This window comes from Anopheles funestus, chromosome 2RL, assembly GCF_943734845.2.
Source record: "Anopheles funestus chromosome 2RL, idAnoFuneDA-416_04, whole genome shotgun sequence".
NCBI classification, from domain to species: Eukaryota; Metazoa; Arthropoda; class Insecta; order Diptera; family Culicidae; genus Anopheles; species Anopheles funestus.
The window spans coordinates 94,852,227-94,877,038 of NC_064598.1; the positions used below are offsets into that span (position 1 = coordinate 94,852,227).

At 42.0% G+C, this 24,812-nt stretch overlaps 1 protein-coding gene across 2 annotated transcripts; it reads right to left on the reverse strand.

The window, feature by feature from the left end:
• LOC125766167 (zinc finger protein 160-like) lies at window positions 1–24,791 on the reverse strand. Of its 2 annotated transcripts, XM_049431868.1 has the most exons (4): window positions 23,644–24,791; window positions 23,193–23,553; window positions 3,709–4,872; window positions 1–3,651 (listed from the first exon to the last, which is right to left on the reverse strand). In XM_049431868.1, exons 1-4 carry the CDS (start codon window positions 23,649–23,651, stop codon window positions 1,660–1,662), a joined length of 3,525 nt encoding a protein of 1,174 aa, XP_049287825.1. In that variant the 5' UTR covers window positions 23,652–24,791; the 3' UTR covers window positions 1–1,659. The 2 variants fall into 2 exon arrangements, with proteins under 2 accessions (XP_049287825.1, XP_049287824.1); XM_049431867.1 differs by having other exon boundaries at window positions 1–4,872.
• Between the last annotated feature and the right edge of the window lie 21 nt (window positions 24,792–24,812).

Sequence of the window (24,812 nt, forward strand, 5' to 3'; positions counted from 1 at the left end):
ACAGGTGTTGGGCAGATGCTTTAACGCTTCGTTCACTTCAAGCGAATGGCGTCCGTTAGTTGTCTTTACTAAACTAAAGAGCCACTGATTTATCACAGGTGGAATTTCCGCTTTAATGGATGATGTACATAAAGCACAACAGAAACAAGTTTTTCATTTGCATTTGTTTTTGGGTTTGTTTTTTTATTATATGCCATACTTTTTGCTACACATTCCCTTTCCTTCTTTTCTTCTTTTGGGAAGGACACATGCACATCGTGAAGAAATTCGTCTTATCCTTCTTGTCTGATGTTTTTTTTTGTTTTCTTCGCGGGAAAATATCAACATAAACGCACCTATTTTCGATTTTTGCACATCAGTTTTTGTTGTTGTTTAAAAAAACGATTTTTCTTTTGCACATGTATGTCTTAAATCTTCTCGTCCTATTTTTCTATTCGGCTTTCGTTTTATTTTGTTTTCATTTTTCTGTACAAAACACTAGTTTTCTTTTTCGTTATTAAATCTTTTTTTCTCCTATCACTTTCATTGGAGCCAAATTGTAGTTGTTTTAGTGAGTAAAAGAGTTTTCTTTTGTTTATTTTTTGTTTTTTTGATTTCAAAGTAAAAGATAAAAATAAAATTTCCACAATATTTGGTAAACGCCTACCGTTCTTAACCGGGCACCTACTCAGAGACATGGCGTGATGACGAACATTTAACTGTATTTGTATGGATCGATCCCGGGGGAGGTTTTTCCTGTCTGGTATGAATTTTCTTTTTTGCTTACGGAGATTGTAATATATTTCACTGATGCTGTGTTGTGTTTTGTTTTTTTCTGGGGTGTGATGGTCTGGTTTATGCTGCGCATGTACGCCTATTGGTACGCTATTATAGTATGGTGATCAAATGTGGTTGGTTTTTTTTGTTATGATGAACATGTTGATGTTGCTGTTGTTGTTGTTGTTGGAGGGTTGTTGAAGTTACAAACTTGGAATTATTTGCACACGGTACTATTACATTACAATGATTCTGTTTCTATATTTATATATTCTGTATTGAAGTTGTAGTTGGCTTATGGCTATTGATGCTTGTTATGTTGATGATGGTTTTTTGTGGTGTAACGCTGCAAGGGAGTTGTGTGATAGTGTGTCGTTTATTTTTGTTTTTTTTTGTTATTTTGATACTTGAAAAAAATTCAAATATTCCAAAATATAAATTTTACAACCCTAAAACCGTTTACCTAAATTATACATTTTTCGTTGTAACCGAATCGCCAGAAACTGACTGGTTAAAGAGTTGTTTTTTTGCTCCTCAATACTAACACAATACTTTTTTGCTCCTCAATACTAACACACTACTCGACTACGTAACGTAACACCAGAACCGGCGGAGTGAAATGATTGAAGGGTATTGAGTGACTATTATTTAATTGTGGAAGAAGTAGTGTATTGAGGGTTGTTTGTGTGTTTCTTTGTGTAAATGGTTTGGATGTACATCGAATTCACTCATGCACTCTGTGGACATGCAAACGACATCGCTTAATGCCGTGATAAAGAAATATATTGGAGAAATAAGTAAGAATGGACATTCCAGCGTCCAGCAGCGTCTCGCTGCTACGTGAAAGTAAGTGGAAACAGAAGGAAACTGTTTTCGACCGGAACGAGATCTCAACCTCGCGAACTAACCGATTGGCTCTGTTTGATCCTGTTTGCTGTGCTTCTTGAGGTGATACTTGAGGGCATTTTTTTGGGCAAACGATTTCCCGCAGCTGTCACACTCGAACGGATGGATGCCGCTGTGGATGCGCCGGTGCACGATCAGGTTGCTAACGCTCGAGTAGGTCTTTTGGCAAATCTCGCACCGGACCCGATCGCCCGTATGTAGCCGGGCGTGTTCCTGCAGTGCGCGCGAATCGACGAATGCTTTCTCGCAGGAAGTACACTTGTACGGCCGTTCGGACGTGTGCCGGCGCCGGTGGATCACCAGGTAACTCATGGTGGAGAAGTTTTTGCCACAAATCTCACACTGGTACGGGCGTTCCCCGCTGTGCGTCCGCCGATGACGCACCAGGTACTCGGACGAACGGAACACCTTGCTGCAGACGGTGCACTTGTACCGATCGTTCCCGTCCACCGGTGGATCATCGCCGTACGCGGAACACTGGCCTAGATCGGCCGTACCGTGCTGGGGTCGCGTTGAAAGCCGTGAGTCGACACTTTCCGGCGTCGTCGTGGTGGGTAGCAGCGCTGTATCATGCTTTTTCAGATGATACTTGAGTGCCGTCGATTGGGCGAAAGACTTGTCACAGTAGTCACACTTGTACGGATGCACCCCGGTGTGTATGCGCCGGTGCACTATGAGCCCGCTGGAACTGGCGAACGTTTTCTCGCAGATCTCACACTTTACCCGTTCGCCCGTGTGGAGCCGCGTGTGGACGGAGAGCGCCCGCGAGTCGACGAACGCTTTGTCGCAGTATTTGCATTTGAAGGGTCGCTCGCCCGTATGCCGCCGCCGGTGAATGATGAGATGGGACGAGCGGGGAAACACCTTCGAACAAAACTCGCACTGATTCGGACGATCTTTGCCGTGCTGGGACAGATGCTCCTGCAGATCGTCAGCGGATTTGTACAGCTTGCTGCAGATGTGGCATTTGTACTCGAACGGTGATCCGGTGGTCGAACTTGCCACCATATGTGCGGCACCGTGAAGTTTCGTTTCGGGCGGCGATCGTAACCGGCCCGACACAGTGCCGGAACCGCTCGTTGTGCTTACCCCGTTCGACATTGCCGGCGCACATGGGGAGTTCGTCGCTGAAACTTGTGACTGATTTTCCGCACCATTCGGTTGCTCGTGCTTTTTCATGTGGTGCTTCAGGTTGTTGTACTGCGGAAACGTTTTACCGCACAGTTCGCATTTGTACGGGTGGATGCCGGTGTGCAGCCGGTTGTGCACGGTTAGGGCACTCACGCTGGAGAAAGTTTTCTCACACTTTTCACACTTGAGCCGTTCGCCGCTGTGTAAGCGCGCGTGCACCGCTAGTGCACGCGAGTCCACAAACGCTTTGCCGCAGGTGACACATTTAAATGGTCGCTCACCGGTGTGACGCCGTCGGTGGATCACCAGGTAGCTCGAGCCGGAGAAATTCTTACCACAAATCTCACATTGATACGCCCGAATGCCTTCGTGCACTTTAAGATGTGATTTCAGATTCTTCTGATTGCGGTACGAACGTTCGCAGATGTGACACTTGTACGGCCGATCCACATTGGAACCGGTTGCAAGGGAGGACTGCGCTTTTTGTGACCCTTTCTCTACTCCATTCTCCGAGACTCCAGAGGACCTGTTGATGAATATACCAAGGGATGGAGATGAGGAGTCACATTTGCCTTCTTCGTCGTCATCCAGATGTGGCTTAAGCTGTGATACACTGGACGAGTGGAGATGATGGTGTTGCTGTTGTTGTGATTGTTGCTGCAGCTGCAGATGCTGACCACCGACATGCGCCACCAACAGTGCTCGGCTGAGTGAAGCATCATCTCTTGGCAATCCTCCAGAACCGAACGGCGGCAACGGAATGACCGTACTGATGCCGGTGCTCGTGTCAACGATTGTCTCCTGTATTGGAAGTTCCGTCTTGGCGTGATCCTGATTAGGTGATTTGGCATAGGGTTCCTGTAATTGAAAGACACCAATTAGCAACTGTCGCGAACGAGAGCGCAATATATTTACTATTGGAACAATAGCTTCATCTTCGGACATGGACGAGTAGTCCTCATCATCGTACTGATCGTACTGCTGCAGACTAGTGACCTCGTGCTCACTGGGCAGATGTGACGCGGTCGTAACCGGTACAGTGTGCTGCAGTGAGAGAGGTAGCTGTTGCTGCTGTTGCTGATGAGCTCCAGGTCCTGGAGGTGGCAGATGAAGCGGATGGAAGCTATTCGGAAGTGTTGGAAGATTGTTAGTGGGTTGCTGTTGTTGTGCCGTTGCTGATGACGCTGCTGCTGCTGCTGCTGCTGCATGGAATTGTTGCAGTTGTTCCACGTTTCCTAGCACAAAGTATGTCTTCGCCGACTCTGGATGGTTCAGCGTAGTGGCTGGAAGAAGACTCCCGATGTTGGCACTCGTTGGCATTGGTGTACACTGTATGTTGTTGGTAGTATTTGCCGTACAGGGTGAAGTTGAGGACGCTTCGGTAGTAAAGAACTGACCTAAACATTCACTGTCTGATCCGAACGGATCAATGCTACTCAGATCGTGCTGCTCGATGGGACTGTTCACTATAGATCTTACGTGGACGTTAACGCTGAGATCACTGACGCTTTCGTTTGACACCTCTGGAGAAGTAACAAGCAGGGAAACCGTTCCATCGATCGTTACATCCGACATCGATGCCGGTGTAGTTTGTGAGGATATCGAAGAACTGCCCGCTACCATTGCAGGCCCGTAGGCGGCCTGTTCTTCTGGCAACGATTGTACAATGTTCCGATTGCAGATATCGCATTTATCCCTTGGCTCACAATTACCAATGCTAGAAACGGCACGGGAGCTGCCATACTCCTGACGACAGTTTTCACACCGGTATATCTGTATATCCGTACTACCACACCGATGCCGATTGAAGCTGGTCTGATTGGAGAAGCCTTCTCCACAGAACTCGCACTGAAACGAGTGATCGCCGGTAAGCGATATCCGGTTGGCTTGCAGATACTCGCAGAATTCGCATTTGCACGGTTGTTGTTGCTGTGTAGCCACCGGTGCTGTTTGTTGTTGCTGCTGCTGCTGCTGTTGAATTTGTTGCACCATCGGCATCGGAAGTGGCACAGCCGGCACAAGTTGTGGCTTTGCATAATCACTTCCGAATGTGTCGTAGCGCATCTCGTCGGTGGGTTTCTGTGTGAACGGGAAGGGAAGCAGATGAAACCGTCAATTTCTATTGAGCATGACTTGAAACGATTGAAAAATGGTAATTCAAGTGTAACGGATTGTGCCGACGGATCGTTCGATCGGTTTGATGGCGATGTAGCGCCAGTAACGATGCACGTGAAGAGTAACGAGGAAAAGAGTGTATGTGTGTTGTGAATCGATTCCATCTTGACACTGTTCCACACTGTGGCGTACAGAAACGTGACAAACGAACTTGCAACAATTTGTAGGTGAAAGCGATTTGGAAAGGGAAAATTCTCACCAACAGCGTGTAATTTACACGTGTGTGCACCTTTTAATAATGGATTAAGTGTAACATAACAAAGTTACTCCAACAAGTGTAAGTAACTGAGGGAAGGAAAAAAAATCAATTCGTTGAGATTCCCACAAGTTGCGTCTCCAAGAAACGACCTTTCTCCAAATGTCTAAACAGTAAAAACAATATCTTCAAACATCTATTTCATCGTGTTGGATACTAGGGGAATATCCATGAAGGAGAGATGTATGTATTGGATAAGATCCACTCCGACTCCGCGTATGGAAAATTGATTCCGACTCCTACTAAAAATCAAAATTGACTCCGGCGAGTCCGTTTGATTGTGAGTTCGAACGAGTCCGGATGAGTCCGAATGGGTCCGATCGGGTCCGATCGATTCCGGATGGGTTCGGATGAGTCCGATGGAGTCCTTGAAAGGAGTAGAAATGGAAAATGCGAACGAAGGCAGGGACGATACGCACTGATGATGGGTAAACTTTAAATTTTGGAGTAGTCGATCCACTACCCCCCGGTAACTTCAGCCGGAGTAATTTCGACTCCGTCTCCAGGTGGCGGCGGATTCAGACCGATCCGACTCCGGTGAAATTTATAATGTACCCATGACTACTGCCAACTATAGTACAACTTTTTGATAGACTCGTAAAACACTGATGAGATTGATTGGTGATCCAGTTGGAGATCAATGACAGCATGTTGCACTTTTGAAGATGTTTCAAATACAATTTTTTAAATGGTTTTCGCAGTTGTTTGCCTTTAGGAGAGTGGATTGTGCGATTTATTTACTAACAAGAACTACTGTTCTATTCACGATCCTTATTTGTGAGGCGATCCGCTTATCCGAGACTTCAAATTTACCAATCTAACAGAAATTTACACGAATGGAGAAAGAAGAGTTTTTTTGACGGGAACACCCCATATACCGCATGCCAATTTTTTATAAATAGAAACGAATTTAAAATTTTTTTAGCTCCACTCAAATGTCTCTGATAGCTCGAGAAGTATCTGCATAAAACGCTTTCACAAATCTTTAAAAAAAATAAAAACTACAAATATTTTATGAAAATTCAATCAATCATCGATACCGATGGAAAACTGGAATGAAACGACAGCTACTTTATCCTCGTTTATTGTATGATTCCCATATGAGCTAAAGAACATTTATCCTCTGCCACAGCAAAACAAAAAAAAAACGATAATAACGAGCAAAACACAATCTCGAATTTCCCCCAAATGGAGGTCAAATGAAGTGTAACATCAATGTGTGAAAACGAATGGAAAACGTTTTATGTGTTTCCTTTTTTTCCATTTTTGCTGTTATGTCCTCTTCCTTTACAACACCATACACCACACGGACGTTAACAGGTTGCTTCAGCCACAATCAGTGCAAAAAGCAAAGCAGAACGAATCAACAGGGAAAGGCAACAGCAAGCTAAGTTCAGCTTCCGGCCAGTTGTCGTCAATACAGTTTCGAAGTGAGCGCAGAATGATGTGGTGCAGTACCAAAAAAAAACCAGAGCAAATAATCAACTTCCCATTATATTGCTCTACGGTACTGTGACGGCATTTAGTGGCTGCTGTCCTTACCATTTCCAACATCAAATACTGGCGAAAGTCACCGTAAAGCAAAAATCCACCAGCGAACGATATCCCCTTTTTGGTGGATTAACGCCCTGTGGGGGATTTTTTGTTTCCTCCCCGACTTGTAGACAGCCGTTTACCGACGACTGTTTGCAGTCCGGGCAGGACCACTTTTGAAGGTGACGAAAAAATAAACGACGCTACAAAAAAAGGGCATCTCAGAATAAAACAAAAAAAAGTACACTTTCCCCCGGTTTCGTAAAAAGCAATCATCGCCTAGGTAGATACACGGTGTGGACCCATAGTCCCCAATAGCCGGTGGATTTCGATGGATCGGTCATCCCTGAACGTTTCGCGTATGCAGGATTTCACGTTTTAAAAAGCGACCGATTTATATTGCCACCGTGTGCCGTGAAGAAATAAAAGAAAAACCAACACGGAAGAGTTAAACAATTATCCCGCTCCACTGTGTGTTGGTGGTGGTTGGCCACCCTTTTTGTGGTGAGTTGGAATGTATTTTTATTTGGGCATTTGCGTGGATTTTTTTTTGCTTTAGCGCCGAAACAACAGCATCATCATGGGAACTGTGTAAAGCCGTCGAGCGTTTCCCCAAATTTGGTCAGCGTTTTTGGGGTGGTTGATTGGTCATTACCACCCGGGGGCCCCGGCCACAGCGATGATGACGGTTAGGTTTGGCCCATCCCGTAACAAGCGTATACACATGGCCCAAAAACAGAGTTGCCAAAATTAGCATCTGCTAAAGCGTGTGTATTGCATTGCAGTTCAGCAACAGCGAGACAAAAAAATAAACTTCATCAAAAAAAAAAACAGCAAAACGCTTCACTTGTTGCATGCTCTTCTACACCGGAGAACGAGATATTGGCCACATGGTAAGGATGGTTTGGGGGAACAACGGACGACGGAAAACACGTAACCATCAAATATGCTCAATTCAGTGGAGTTCACCACTTTTTTTTATTTCGTTTGTTATGTTCGTTCTTTTCCTGTTGGCATTTGTTTTTTCTGTTGTTTCTTGTTTTTTTTTTGTGCGGCACATATAATGGCACGTGGCCAACGTGGCCATTGGGGAGATTGGCAGTCGGTTTGGTTCTGTTACATCGCTTGTTCCGTTCTATTCTGTTCCATACACGTAAACCGTGCCACGGCATGACCGTTCGGCACAATCACTGTGTGTCCTTTTGATGATCGTTTGCTGTTTTTTTTCTTTTCGTTACTTTTCCTTTGGCATTTCATACATTCCGCAGCTAATGGACGCGAATGGTGACGAACGAGCCGTCCCTCTGGTCCTTTCCTTTGCATGCCATTTCATGTTGCCTTTTACAAACAGCATTTGTTTTTGTGCAAAGTAGAAACACAATGCTCTGCTTGGTGCGTTTTTGTCTTTTTATTAATGTGCGCTAAAAATTTTTTTTACCCCCAAGTCTTTGTTCTCTTTTTTCTCTCTTGCATTTGTGTTCGGCTTTTTTTTGGGGGGGGGATTGCCACTTCGCGAGGTGTTTTAATTTGACCGATTTCCGGATTTTGTATGCGAGGTGCTAAACTGAAAATGTACGTCATCAAAAAAAAAAAGAGGAGGCGAAAAACTACTGTCGGCACACACGGGAGATATTCAATTAGCATTGAAATCACAACCACCATGGATCCCGGAGTGCGATTGGCCGGTGCCGTACGGTCACCAGCAAACTCGGAGGATGATTTTTCGCATTTCAACTGTGTGTTTGGGTTTGTTGTTTTGTGTCTTTTTTTTTGAAGCGATTTCCTCACAATTTGGGCCACTTAAAAAAACACCCCGAAATACACACATTCGCAAGGTTGTTAAATTGGAAAGGTTTTTGTGGCCAAATGACCGTAGGGCGGTGATAGCTTTAGCGATGGTATTTAGCTGTTTGCACGTTTTATTATTTGTTTTCCTTTCTCATTTATGTGTCTACCTTTTTCTTTTCCCTTCTTTTTTTTTTGGTCGACCAAATGAAATGTGAAAAGTCACTTTTTTGCTGTTGATGTTTCGCTGTTTTTAATTCGCGTTGATGATACCGGAAACAGAACCGCGGGTGGGCAAAATAAACGCCAAAAACAAAACAAAAAAAAATCGGGAGCTAAAGTGATTATGAAAGTGTGAAGAGCGATTAATTCGATGACGTTTTGCGCCACTAATTGAAAAGCATTGGCATGGCGGGGGGAATGGTTTTTTTTTTGTCATGTTGTAACATGAGCAATTCGGTAATTGAAATGGTGTTAACTTAACGAATTAATTTGAGTGTGTTGGGAAAATAAAAGAACATGCAAACGTATTAGCAATAAGACAACACAAAATTGGCATGGGAAATAAAATTGTAGTTAAATCGATATTTTTTAACATTTAAATCCATATTTCGATAATACGCTCCACAACGTTGAGAATTTGGGAATTTTCCGAAAACCTTGGAAACCGATTTACTTGCAAATTTCTTCAGTTGTTTCTTAACATTTTACATTAATTTGATGAGTGGCTTCTTTCTGTGTTATTAACAACTTACCGATTTAAATTATTGCAAACATCCTCAAAAAAAAACTCAACAGAAAAGTGAATAACATGTTGGTGTTCGATTGTGATGTTAGTGTTACAATATCTCTTGAACAATCACTTCTTGTTGCTTTAATATTTTATATATCGCATCTCTTATTGCAACAGCACTTATCAGAACTAGGAGATTCTCCTCTTTCTATATCCACCATCAGCTGTAACGTTAACTATGTGTGAGTTTTTGAGTTAGACGAATGCCCGAAGGATCCCCAAGAAGCTAATTACCAGCTGGCCCTTTATGCAGGAGCACATCAGACGGTACATCTCGAACCCAGCTGAAGCATGATCGTGAGCAGCTTCGTGCATTATGCTCTGCTTCGTTGGCAGTACCAGCAAAACCCGTCGAGCTTTTGAACAGTCGAGACGAAGGGTTCATTTCACCGTACGTTGAAACATAATTAAAACTCATCGAAAACTTTGATGAATTTTTCGAAACGCTTCGCTATACTTCGCTTAGCTTGGCGTCGTGCTGGAAGTAGTGCTTTCGTTGAAATTCTAAGAAAAGTTCAAAGTTCGCTTGAAATTTGAAGAAATCAGTCACAGGAGAAAAAGGCATTTTCATCTCGTCTGGTCCTGGTCGTTTTGAATGGATTATTTACGCGAAACGAAAAGTTAAAAAACGGCAAGAAAGTTTGCGATAACAGTTAAAATTTGACATGCGATGAATCAAAACGAAGAAGGATAGACGTTTTTATAAAACGTGGAAATTTAAAGAAAAGTTCTTTCAAAATAAATCAACAAACAGCAAGAACAGTATTTCCGTGGTTTTCCGTACAACAATTGTGAAAACATTATTTGCAATTAAAATCAGTTCTAAATTGAAGCAAACTTAAGCTGTCACATAAAGCAACACCGTTACAGATACGATCGAAACAAGTAATGAAAAAGGGATTGTACAATGAATTCGTACAGTTTTCGCTTATGCCTTTTTTTTAGTTTTCCAAACTCAACCCATGTAAACCAGTTTTCGGATGATCGGTCAACTTTGTCGATGTCCGGTGGTGACCAGTTTTTCATTACAACGCTTCGTATTGGAATTTTTGTGCCGGGAAGATATTACAAACCCTTACGGCACGGCGCGGGGTTAGTTTTGTTTTGTGAAAAACTCTTCTCTATCCCATCCTTTTTTGTAATGTTGATGGGTTACGGGGTTTTTTTTTGTTGCCGTTCTGGTCATGCAGAAGGTCGTGCGGAATCTGCTTTCAATGCCGAATACTGCAACGATTCGAGGAATGTTTTTGGCAATAAGTTCTGGTATCGCGTGTAGAAAATGGCAGCTAAGGGAAACTAGTTTCGGTTGAAATTAAAATAACGAGACGGTAACCCTTTGTAACCCTTCGGTGGTGCTGGTGTCAGATCGAGTGTGTTTGATTGTGTGGTGGTCTGCTGTAAAAACGAATTCTTTGCTATTCTTCCAGTACAGTAAATGGTAGCGTTACGTCGCTAGCGGCTTCTTACTCCCTTCCGTTCGATATGCCAGAGTACCGGAAAATCCGGTCCGTCGTACCGGTCGGTCAACAACAAGCACCCAAAAAAAAAATGCTTACTTGTATGTGTGCGACTGTATGTCTTTTGGGCAGAACATTAGCATTGTCTGCCTTTGTACTACATAATATTCAAAAATTTACCAAGCAGTATGAAGGATGAGATGAAGGCGAAATTAAAATCAGACACCATCCATCTGCTTCTCAACACATAAAAAGTAGAGGAAGTGGAAAATTTAAAATCACAAGACGAGAAGCTAGTTGAATAGAGCAATGGTTTTGGGTGTGTAGTTCTTTCCTTTTTTTTTGTTCGTTTAAATTAAACCTATATCAAACATTTTCCGCTTTCCATTGGTATGGGTTGGGTTTGGTGAGTGTATTGCTTCTGGAGTGGCATCCGAAAATCTTGCAAACAGAATTGGTGGTTTTGTTATGTGTCGATGAAGGATTTAAAATTGGAATAAAGAGAAACCACTTATAATTAAATTGGTTACCGTCATCAATATTCTAGATAAAGAGGATAAAACGAACTTTAATTGAGTGTTTCTTAGCTTCGAATGAAAATTATCAAAATTATTATCAAAAGAAATTTTATCATACTACACATACTAATAAATGGTCTCCAAAACTGTTTGATTCAGCAATATATCAATATTCATGTCTCATTAGAACTCATCTGTAACGCTCTAAAAAATAGTCTAATATGTGAGTATTTACTTTTTGTGGAAAAAAATTATAAAAATATATTAAAAAATAATATAAAACAACTCTGCATTACAATATTAATGCTACTGATTAATATTATAAAACAATTGTGAAACAAGCTAAAAAATATTAAATATGATAAGTATTTCGACTTATTCGAACTTTTCAAATAATCTGCTTTGATTGTCCATTAGTGGTTTTTTCTATAAATTTATTTGCTTGCAGCAGCTTCAATTATAAAGTAGTTAAAACCACAAATTCTAAACAAGCAAGCACTCTGTTTTGAAATGGAAACATTCTCTGTTGACCGACCGATCGATCGATGGTCCAGGGGCTCAGCCAAAAATGTACAATAATTGATTTTTCTTCTCTTTTATATTCGCGAAAACCCCTGGCGCATACGAAGAGGCAACTGGGCAGTGCGTGAAACCGTTCCAGCGCTGATGCACAGCATCCGTGTGGCAAGGTAAGTGCAACATATATGCGATTCTAAACATAGCGCCTGGGAGGGCTACAAATGCATCGCCCCCCCCCCCCCCCCCGTTTGCACCAGACACATGATTGGTGAAAACCCACTTGGGAGTACCAGGGCCGTTGAAACAAAAGCAAAAAAAGCAACAACAACCGAAGAGAAAAAAACGGCAGGAAAAATTTACGCCGGGACATCGGGGAGTCTCGCGTTGACTGCGCGCTGGCGCACACGGCGTGACGGGAAAAATGTAGACATGTTTTTGCCTCCCGCTAATGTGTGCAGTGCTGGGTTTGCGGGTAAAAAGGGCAAAAGCCCGAAGGAAAAGCCTGCGCCGGTGCCTTGCTTGCGGAAAGGCTGTCGATTTTTCCATCAGCCATCTTTTTTGCGATGCATTGATTGGACGTGCAGTGGATGGGATGAGATGACGGGAGGGGGTGTGGGGGAGGAGGGGGAAAATTGATGGGATGAGGATCTGGCATCTCTGGCCATCGCCTGCTCGCCTGATGATTCGCTACCATGAAACAACATTTCCCAACACAACCCAATGCTTCCCAACTCGGGAGTTGAGGTTTGGATGGTGGGTGGATAAAACCCATCGAAAAGCCTCCCGGTGGTGTCCTGGGTGGCTACAATTGCACATGAGTGTGCAGATGCAACTGCAACCCGCTAAGTCATTTGTGAGGCTGTGTGTGTGTGTGTTTTTCTTTCTTTTTTTTTTTGTTTTTATATTTGCCACGCATACACGCACCAAACACGGTGGATTCATGTTCGTTCGCGGTTCTATTGTGTTAGTGCGCGTGCTGCGAACTAGAAAATACACCCGGGAAAAAGGCTTCGAAACCGACCGGCCGTCAGCAGCAGCCTCCATTTCTCGCCTTGCTTTTTATTTCACTCACTCTAACGATACGCACTTTTGCACAAATCGGCCGTCCGATTTGCTCTGGATCTGGGCTGGAGGAGTCGTTTTTTCGCTACGCCAACAATTCTCGCTTGGATTTGAGCTACCCACCAAAAACGGCGTGTGTGCGTGTGGCTGCAGTTTTGCTTGCTTTTTTTTTGTATTCGTTCGCAATAGTTTTTGTTACACTCACATACCTCAAACTGTCGTGGGCAAATGTTGGCGCATCCTCTATCGAGCTTCGAGTTTTTAGCCAGCTTTTTGCCTGATTGAGGTGTGTTATAGTTTTGGAGGGGTTTTTTTCATTTAAAAAAAAGTCCAACGCACCGAAGAGCTTGTTAGATCCAATGACGATAGGTGCCGGCCACATATATATAGGCGAAGGGAAACGTTGCCGAAAAAAGGGGCCCGAACAGTAAGGGTTCACCGTCGAACCGTTTCCACCGTTTGCGCACAATAAAAGGGGCTGGTCTTTCTAGAGTTTTTGTGACTATTTCGCTCGGTACAGTCGGCATTCCCGGATGGGACGCTAGGAAACATTCAGATAATGTTCGTTTCGGCAGTGGCGATAGTATCAGACGAACAAAACAGACACAAACGCACATGCAAAATGCGGGAAAAGAAAGAGAGAGAGCGAAACAGTACAAAACTATCGACGAGGATGAGGTAGTAAAGAGTTTTTACCAGCGCGCATAAACTTAGGGGGAATAAAGTATCGACACGTGGACGCAGAACAGAATGGTGGCTCCAGCAGCATATAATGCCACTTTGTCCCGTGAGGATGCAAGAAGCACATTTTTACGATAGGCTTGGAATGGAATGTAAAAGGAAAATAAAAGTTGTGAAAATCGCAGATATGTACATGTAGACGTGGGGTACGCCTTCTTCCTTCGTGAAGTACATTTCCGTGAAGTACCCTATATGTGATATCGAGATATATATTTTCCTAAAAGAAGTTCAAAATTTTTTTTAATTTGACATCCTAGAAATATTATAAGGACTGGGTCGTCCGGTGTCATTCTAATGACATACCCAACCCATTGAAGACTTGCTAGTCTAATAGGTAGAGCTCATCATTAGCCTCAGTAAGGTTCGAACCGCTCTTACGGATGATATCCTTATTATTATACTTTATTTCTGACGGATGCATCAATAGCCTTATGAGTCCTTCTGGCCATCCTAGAAAGACTATACGGACCGGATCGTCCGGTATCATTCTAATGACATGCGCAACCTATGGAAGGCTGGCGAGTCTAATACCTAGAGCTCATCATTAGCCTCTGTAAGGCTGGGAACCGTTGTTATGAATGATATATTTATCTCATATAGCATTCACCATACTAAGAAATAATGCTATTTTGTTACTTCCCCAACAACTTTAAGTCTGTAGAACCCAGCATAAAGGGATCTAAAATGAATTATTCACCAAACCTTCACACAAAACCGTCATATTTCCCAAAAACATCCCTAGCACATAGCATTGAAGACTTCATACTTCATTTCATTTTTAGTACAATGGCAACAAAATTGTTTAATCCACACTTTACTATCCATTAGGTTCTTGCCTAAGTATAAAATGGTATTCACCTGCATAAAAAGGGAACGTGTAGCTTGGGCGCGAATGAAAAAACAAAAGCATAATCACTGGCAACTCTTAAACCATCGTTCATACCGCACTGTAGCGATTCTATGATGTATGGTTTGGGACTGGAAATATGGTCCGAGAGAATCGAGAGATCCTTTACCCTTATACACATCGTCCGTTATCGTTTAAACCGTAAACATCTCCCCCAACAGACCAAAACAGATCTTTCGACTTCACTGGACCAGAGGAAAGCAAAGTGTAACAAAAAAATACTCTAAGTTGACCAACTTGTTCCAAATACTTTGACAAATTCTAGTAAAGGACACTGCTGATGAAAAGAGCATTTGCATGTTAGTGAAGAAGCAAAACAGTCGGCTATTGATTATAGAATCCCCAACATAACCTCAGTGGAGTGCATTTAAAGTGGTCAAAAATATTATTAATCTAATTTGAGGCAAAATTGGGACCAAAACTTTAAGCAGAAATAATGTTAGGAAAAGAATAAGCACCGTATGGTAAATATAGGTCTCTTTTCCGACCGGCAAAGAAAAATTCTCTCTTCCGGACACATCTTGTCGGAAGAACCCCATCCGGCGGATGATGGCGTTTTAGCTACATTCGCTTTCGAATGGTATTTTATCCTTGTCCAGTATTTTTACGCTTTTAGTTAATTTCATTTTTTCATCCATGTCCCAATTTCTGGCCTGACACTGTATCCAGCAAAGTACCCGACTTATCACAGAATGTTCGTTTTTTTTACATTTTGCATCCAACGCTTCCAACGTCCTCAAAACCGGCGGTGGTTTATTTTATGGCTTTGAATGAGTTAATTTCATTCCCTTTTAGAGTGTTCCCTCGTTTGCTTTCGGATCCTTCCGGATTGTGACGGGTTTTTTTTGTTCCGAACTTCCTAGGAGGAGATGTTGCCCATTTCCACACTGAAGCGATGTGGACAAAAACCAACAAAAAAAAAACAGAAAAGGTGTGAAGGCGTCATTTGGCGCGTAATTTAGTTACGGTTGTGGAAAGAAGGAAAAATATATAGGACAGAGACACGGAGAACATCTTTCTATCGACACCTGTAGTGAACTAAATACGTCACCCAATTGTGAGTGATAATTCAACATTTTGACAGATGGAAAGATTTAATCAGATATTGGCACTCAGGTACCGGTTAGGCAGAAGAAAGCCGTTAACGAAATTGACCCGCATCCATATACAAAGGGAGATCAATTAAATTACACGATGTTCTCCTCCTGCACTGTTGCGCTGCCTACAATGTAACCCGTTCGGCGATTCATCCACGGATGGTTATACCATCCCGACCATGTGCACGTTGTGGCATTCTGCTTCACATATGCCCTACCCACGGTGCCGGAAGTGTACCGTAACAATGCAATTAAGAGACGAAAAATAGCAACCAAAAAAAACTGTAAACAAAGTTTAAAAAACGCTCCCAAATCCACTGCATTGCAGGATATGCGATGTAGTTACGCAGACACGCTTTACTTGTTGCCAATTTTTTGGGGGAGAGAATTCGATGGGAAATTTCGGTAAAAGGATTAACCGACTTCTCCCCCCACCCTCGACTCACTCCCATTTTCCTCTCCAGTTTTATTGACCCTCGTCGACCGGGGGCCGGTTTTGTCGAGAACTTTCGAAAACAGCAAACCACGCGGGAAGTGGTTGATCGGTGACACACTTTTCTCCAGACAGCACAAAACCATTGGTTGTGTGACCTGACCCGCCTGTTTCTGCTTGCCAAATGCTACGCCACCGGAAAACCCGACACCAGCGAACGTGTCCCGTGCACGCTGTTCCGTCCGTCCGTTCGACGTCAGGAAGAGAAAATCCAAGAGAAAGTGTCGAGACGATCGACCGGGCACGAGAGGCCATGGCCCCTGTTCTTATGGTCTCGTGGCACGAACGGTTGGCAAGAAGCAGGAAGTCATGCTTCAACCTGGCTCACTGTTTGAGGCGCTTCAACATTTTGGCGCGCGAACCGTTCGAACCGTAACACGTGGGCACGTGGTCACCAGGGCTAGTCGGGCAGTCAAGTGAAAGCCGGGACGTACGGCCCATTTCATTTCGTTTACTTTTTCAGGCAATGGGTTATGGTTTTTTTTCGGTAGTTTTGTTTTGTTCCCGTAATTCTGTTGCATGCCGTGCCCGATGCAAAAACATGCATTTTCGCGACATCAGGGGTTTGAGTGATGTTGATGACACATGGGCCGATTTCGGTTCTTCGTTGGTTGAATTCGTTCCTGCTGGCAGCAGGGCGTTTGTAAGCAGCGTACCGGACTGTGATGAGTTTTACCTTTGCTTCCGTTTGTCGTTTTTTGGGCAATTGAAATGCACGTGCATCGTGTGCCCATCCCTGCACGGCGACGGTTTTTGTAGCCGGGATATGGTACGTATCGTTTCCCACGCGTAGGCGGTCAGCCATACAAATTTGGCTATATGCATGTGCTCACTGTGCGAATGCCATGCCCTGCCCTATGGTAACCGGTGGTATTATACTTGTAGATTTAATTTTTGGGGAGGATATTTTGTAACCATTTGGCGCCGTTTGGTAGTTAATTGGCGTGAGCTCCAGTGAGCCATGTTGTAAATTAGGTCAAGGAAATTTTTCGCGAGTAATGGGTAACATTGTCCAAGTAACTGGATCGGTTCAAAATTTCTATTGATAATGCAATAGTTAGTGTGCTATAGGGGCAGGACTTTGGGTAATTCAAGTCACCGAGGACAAACCATAACTGACTGATTGCTTGTCGTGGAGCTGGAAAGCTAGATATGTCTGATATCATATGAGACTTGTTTGGAGACGTAGATACACGCAGAGAGCTACACAAGTTGTTCTTTGTACATTAGAGCAGTAACTTGTTGAAATTTCTAGTGCTGTACTTGATGAATCTTACGAGAAGAGTTATTCTTCAAAATTTTCAGTGAAGAGATATTCAAATTACGATTTGATTTCCAAAAGAAGTTATAATCCTTGAACTATGAGTATTCGCAACGGTAATTCCTTAGGATAAGCACATTAGAGTTCTTAGTAATTACTCATGAAGTTGTTCTTCAGTATCTCATGTGTGTAAGCTAAACAAAAAAAAAATAGAAGAGGCGTCGTTGCAATGCATTATAGGAATCTTGATAAAGCTATAACACGAGATCAGGTTTGACGTAAATCACATTAGCTGGAAGTTCAATATATTGACAATACCAGGAATTTGATGTCTAATTGATATTTCGTTTTATCTGACTGTATCCTGAGGTCATCCAATAGAACAGTTCGATGTAACACTACACAACTTCGGAGGAGTACAACTGACGGCTGTGCTACATATGTTTCTTTGATTCTCCTTTTCTGATAGGTCTTGGTGGATAACCTCTCTTACTGCATCTGCAGTCACATAACCCTAAAATTTGCTCCTGTCTATCAAAGATGTATGTTGCAAGTTTCGTTGCTAAATAGAAGCAATAGAAAACTTGTCGGCTAAAGAATCATCAAAAGTGAAAGTTGGTACAATATGTTTCTGGTCGTTAGAATCGTCTTTCAGGTAAAGTACCCTCGATTCAGGAAAAGTCGGATCGATTTAGTATTAAGTTTGACGATTGGCTTTAATATCGATTTATTATTCAGACACATTCTGCTTCGATAGATTCACTTCCGTAAACCCCAACAAATACCTCATCCACCTTGTATTAACGATGATAATAAAAGATGGAAAGAATAAAACAAAAAAATACGTCCCATACTGCCAAGCTTGAACCATGAAGAGGATGGTCTAAAACAGCTTGATAATAAAATGTCTCTACACACATTCCACAGTCCACATGTCCGTGCAATGCTGTGGTTCGTTGAGATTTACATGTCTTTACTTTTTTTGTTTGCGATTTTCCGGTACGTGTTCGTTAGAGGGTGGTTTTCTACCATTTACGGCAAATGAACTCTCGAGAAATTCCATGACTGTACGGAAATAATCCTACCCTCCGCAAGGGCACAGTGTAAAGAAGAAGAAAAAAAAGCAAACGGATATTTTACATGCCGCTTCGTATGAAATATTCACGGTCCCTACGACAGCCAGTCCATTCCTTTCAGTCGCCAATCCTGCTGGTGACTGGTGCAAATTCAATTAATTCTGTAAAATTAAAAGATTCATAAAAACATACAGAAAATTGAATAAAAATTATGTGAAACAACATGAGCACTATAACTGGGTGTAGTACCTTCTTCACGCGGGTAAATACTACTTGGAGTGATATGTGTTCTCGTGTGCTGCCGGTTTAAGGGGCGAAAAAAAAATGTAGAGGAAGCACATCATCAGCGAATGGATAAATCCATCTAAACGGACCAGTTTTATGGTATGTATCTGTGATTTTTTTTCTCTACATATGACTGTCTAAATGTTTTTTGCACGATTTATCGGAGGCTGGGAACCGGAGTCTGGATCTTTCGGTAAATCCTTTTAATTTCAATAAAAACTTTTATATGATTTTTTTATGTTTTTATGTTGAAATATAGAATTAATTTCGTCCAATCAAACCCTCCCCAAAAAAATACCAACGTTGATAGTATAGCGAAACGGTACAATAATGAAGAAGCGGGAAAAAAACGCCCGAAACAGAGAAAGAAGGGAAATTTTTGTTTTTCGAACGGTTGTGTTCCATTTTTTTTTGCACTAGAAAACACTTCAATTCACTCCGTGTTGAGCGTACCGTTATTATGTGTAGGTGGTACCGAAGGTGAAGCGTGTTATAAGTAGGACTTGACCGATGTGATGCTGTTAGGATGTGCTAGCGTGCCTTTCAAAAGGACCAGCACAAAAGTGTAGCTCGTTGGAAAGATGGGTTTTGCGTCTAATGTTTGTGCCATGGGACCGTGTGTACGTGCGTTCCGTTTTCGCTTACTGCCAAGTCTATCATGTTCCTTCGAGTGGAAAATATATTTTAAAATTTATTTTCCGCTCTAGTACGTGTTGCTGGTCCGTGGCTACGTTGAGAAACCTGGAACCGAGCCGAATCATGTACTTTTTTTCCCCATTTGGTATCCCAGCAGATAGTAGCATTTTTCCACATGTGTATTATTTGTTTGGTAAACATTGGAAAGCTGGAGACGGCTGTCTGAAAGTGGATAATATTCTTCTTTTTTTTCAATTGAAATAATATTTTTAGCAAATTATGTTTTCATACCTTTTCTTCACCGGGCAGTCAATTGCTGCTAACCCGTAAGCGTATGGCTCACGAGTCGCGAATAAAAAGTGGGGGGCCATTTTCATGAGCTTGGCTATGGAATTGGAAGGACGCGAGAGTTTAATTGTTGAGTGTTGATAATGAAGAACTAAGCTGCGCTTATGTGTCGTCAATGTGAAAATGTTTTTTCGCGTATTTTTTCCCTGTGTGTAATACAATTGGCATTGGCTTAAGCACACTGTCTGGACATGTTTATTAGATTAGATGGTGTCTATTTCCATTGTAGCCGTGATTGAGAGTATCATAAATTTAATTATTTTTTAATTGCAAAAAAATAACTCAAATTTTATTTGTAAAGAATTTTTATAAAAAAAAGAAATCTGAGTAAATATTACGAGCATCATAATCGTTCCAAATCTTATTTCTCCCAAGTTTACAAATTTTCTAACATTTTGCTTACATTGACTTATGGTAATCCTTCCATCGGCAGATGCATCCATTCCTGTTCGGTTGCATTTGCTATAAATTAAATCCCTTGCTGCACTTGCCCGTACAAGACACGAAAGGGAATGGCTATGTGCCTGCACAAACGCACACTTTTACTTGCGTACGCATATTTAATTTATTTATTTTCCTATACCACTCGCTCGCTCGCCTATTTCCACCCGACTTCTTCAGTTAGCGAATTGAACGATTTTCTTTTCCGCTCACACATGTTTCATTCTTTCTCTGTTTAGCGTTTTATGTTTAATGGAGAAAAAATGAAGAGCGTGACGATATATGCTACGGAAATATTTATAAATTCTCTTTACTTTGATTCGTGAATTTAAAAAAAAATATTATGCCTATTAAAGGAAACAATAAATTATTTATATGCATTAAAGAATAGTAAATAATTTACAAATTTATGAGAAGAAACAATAATCGTTTTAATTGCATTAGGAAGATTATTGCTCCACAAACTTGTAGACGTAAGTGAAAAAAAAGAATAATAAAACCTAATTTCCATTCTAATTAGTCTCCAACATTTTCATCCAACATTGCTGCTGCACACGGCATGATAGGATTATACAAAGACATGTGTCCAGGAAGACGAAGACGAGCCACCCACTCAGGCAGTTACTTTTGTAAATCCCTCAACTATGACGCTGAAACGTGACCGACGAAGCGTTTTAGTTTCGAGAACGGATTTGAGGGAACATGCAGGGAAAAATTGCATCAAAAATGTATTTAAAGCAAGTGTTACCAAGGGAAGCAACAATGGGATGGGAGCTTTGGATGATGGAGTCGCCCCGTTTTCCCTTCCCACCGAAACACCAACCAACCGGCAAGACGGTGGAGGTTTTTGATCCCTAACGAATAGGGACATTTACGCACATAATGTAGACCATGGCAGGCACTGCGAATCACGCTGATCGCTGTGTTGGTTGCATCCTGCACGGTGTGCATACGCGTCGAGTGCGTGCAAATGCAACGCACTTACAACATAATCATTGCCCCGTTTCCGTTCCACCCCTAAAAACCACACACCACAGCCTGCAACTGCCCAATGAAGTCTGGACCTTCGAAAAGGGTTTGTTAGTGGGAAGGGGCCAAGAAGGGAAGGGGGAGAGGGTCGGTCATAGCAGCAGTTTGAAAAATCATCTTCACCTGTTTCCCTTTTGACACTTGCTTTGCTTCGTCCTTTGCTTTTGAAGCATGCTCGTGCACACATACAATCACAGTGACTGTATGGGAAAAAGAGAGAAACAAAGAGAGAGCGAGAGCACCATCAGGGGTAGATGGGAAGTAGTGCAAACACTAGCAAAACGACCAAATAAAATAGGAGAGTGAGTGAAAATTTCAAATCTCCAAGAGCATGCACATAAAAGAGCGTTGACAATGACAGCGGATGATGCACTTGCTGCTCACGCACTTTTGCTGCGTATACGCACCGGGCCGGGCAACGGTCGGTGCTGGTCGGGGGCAGATGCAGCGCGTGCATTGCACACGTCAGCGCCATTGCACTTTTGTTGTTGCACCAATATTCATTATGTATTCGGTGTTATCGCTTTGCAGTGGCCGTACCTCGGTGTGTGGAGACACGCACACAAGACCGAGCAAACCGAGCGGGAATCTTTCGCCGTGATCTAAGCTCTTGCACAAGTGTTTAGCGTGCACTGCCGTGGTACCAGGGCAGCTCTCATTATTTTCCGCTTCCGGACGGATCGAATCGGGCTTCGGTTTTACGTGCATTTGGTTTGCTTTTTGTTACTTTTGCTATATACGAGCCTTTTTGCACGATTTTTGCTGTATTGGTTGGTGGGAATGTGTTGGTTTTTTTGTGTTGTTTTCGTTGGGTGAGTATTTGTGGCTACCGTAACGATGGACGATGGGTTCGATGATTTGGGAGAAGCTCACGTGGAGCACTCCGCATCGAAGAAAAGAAATAAACTTTCCCCCCTAGTGGAGTTGCGAATACGATTAGAATTCAAAGGCGCAAAAGATTGTAAAATAAAAAAAAACATTTACTTATTCATTCATTCGAATCTCCCAACAATACAGAGGAGTTCAACTTTTGCTTTTTTTCTAAAATAAAAACACTTTCTAGAATATATTGTTGCATGTATATAGATTCTTTGCTGTTTGATTTTTGTTTTTCTGAGAAAAATGAAAAATAGAAATAGTAAACGCCCAACCAAAATCAACCAATCCCGCTCGGTAAGTGCGAAGGCGAATGGAGAAAAAAATGCTCACAGAAAAATAACACACACGCGCGTAGCATCAACGTATCAGCGACTGCGATGTGGCGAAAGCGCAAAACGGAACAGAAAGAAACTAGCTTTTTTTGTCAATCTAAGAGATTACGCGCTAGTAGCACGATACAACAAAGCAAAAGCTACAAAAAGGTAAAAGAAACTGTAATCAGTTGCGTGACACTAGAACTACCGAACCAGCCATTTTGACTGTGTCATTTTTTTTCAATTACATTAATTTTTGAGGGTTAAAAATGTTAACCATAGTTAGCATGTAATTGTTTTTGTATAATTATTAAAAAAGAAAAATTTAATTTTATTCATCTCGTCAAAATTGCTTACAAAAACTACCAAAACTAAGAAAAATATTTTAAATTCAATTTAAATATTAAATATATTTAATACTTTAAAGTAGCTCCAAATAAGTATAAAAAAGTGTCCTGAATTTAACTAAGGAAATAATATAGCTTATAAAATGAAATGAAAACACTCCAGAACGATAAATCAGTTTTCGTGAACGCGATGGAGACGCCTAGTAGTTGGTGCGGTGATTTGCTTAAGTAAGCATAATTAAGGCCCGTTAAGGTCAATGCAATGGAGACGCCTAGTAGTTGTCGGGTTGAATTGTTAATTATGTATGAATGAACATAATAATTTCATTTTCGTTTCTTTGTTCTATTGTTCATTGTTGTTTGTTTCTATTGTTCAGTTCCCAGTTGGAATATATACGCTATGCAATTGGTTTAAAATAATTTTAAATGATTCCTTTCCTTACTCACCTCAATTGTCATACGCGCTTTGGCCGATAGAAGAGCTGGTGATGGTTGCGATAAAATCTGTTGTTGATGATGCTGCTGCTGCTGCTGTTGTTGTTGTTGTGGTGGTAATTGATTTTGGGCATGGTGCTGTGTAGTGGTGGTACAGAGTCCAACACTTCCACCACCGTTGACATTCGTTGCAATAGGCGACTCTGTGTAGAATACCGAACTGCCCAACTGCTGCAGCAGATCGGAAGCAATGATATTGTCACCAAGATCGTCGATGTTGGTAACGAAATCTAGTCCATGATCCAGAAACACACTGGACAGGATCAGTTCCGGATTAAAATCCGCCGTATCGAATGCGTCGATCATTGGAGCTCTGCGAAGCGAAAGTAGAATGGAAAACAACCATAAAAAAATTTATTAAATTTTTTGTTACCGATTTAGCTGAAATAGGGTGAATACTTACTCTTTCATTTTGCTGTTTTATTTCTATTCGTTGCACGGGGTAGTTCCAGTCCAATTGTTAATGAATATTTAGGAAAACGTTCCGGATCCAAAATATGTTTCCTTTTGAGCCGTTATCGATTATTTGGGAGGAAATTTTTTGTTGCTGTTGTGTTCACTAACCGGTCTGCTTTCATACCGTTTTCTTTGCGTACATCTCTGCGCTTTTTCTCAAGAGCAAACGGTACGCCTTCAGCAAACGGGTTTGTATGTGTGAGTTTTCCGAACTTGCCTCAAGTGTGAAGACAGTCCGATGGGTGTTCGGTTGTTACTTTTTTGCCCACAATCTTTTTCTGTTTTGCCTACATTCGTTGAGTTGCTAGCGTAATGTCTTACCGAAAGGACATTCTTTTGTTTCAAATAACGTTGAGCAAAGCAAACAAATATAAAATGCTCAGGTTTTAGCACAACTTTATCGACGCCTTAAAACATCGCGCAGTAATTCTCGCAATGCCACACCAAGCATTCTTTGAAGAACTGCGAGCGGTTGTGATGGTGTGCGTTGTACGGAGGCGAGTTCCAATTCGTTCCGTTTTTCTCGTTGGTAGTGGTATACCTATACAGGCCGGTGTTGTGTTGAAGCCGATTTGCATCTCAACTTCTTGCCCTCCCCCGTCCCGCCCCACCCCGCCTGTCGTCGAAGGGCGCGCAGTCGAGGGTGAAGATGAAGATTTGCTTGCAAAAGATCAAAATGCTGCGCAAGAAAATGGTTGCGTTTTCTTCGTTGGTACGCTGCAGGGTAAGAATCGTTCTCGCTCTACATTCTATCGCGCTCGTTCGATTTACACTCGCAACTTGTCGTTTTTCCGTTGGGGCTTTTTTTGTTGTATTAAGCACAAATCACCGTTTCGATTTATTTTTTGTTTTCGTTTTTTAGTAAATCAAAATCACAACATTTGGAGTTGAAAATGCAGAGATGAAATTTAGCTATTTTTTTTAGGTGGTATTCGTATTGCACTTCATTTCCATTACCCTAGTCTAGCACTTAAAACATTTCCCTTAATGCGAGTGAGGTGTTAGGATGTAATTTTTTTGATTTTACTTTGTATTTCGCTAATGCACGACTAGATGTTGCACCGAAACGGTAAACAGGTTGTAGATGTTTTACTTAGAAAATTTTTTTAGAAATTC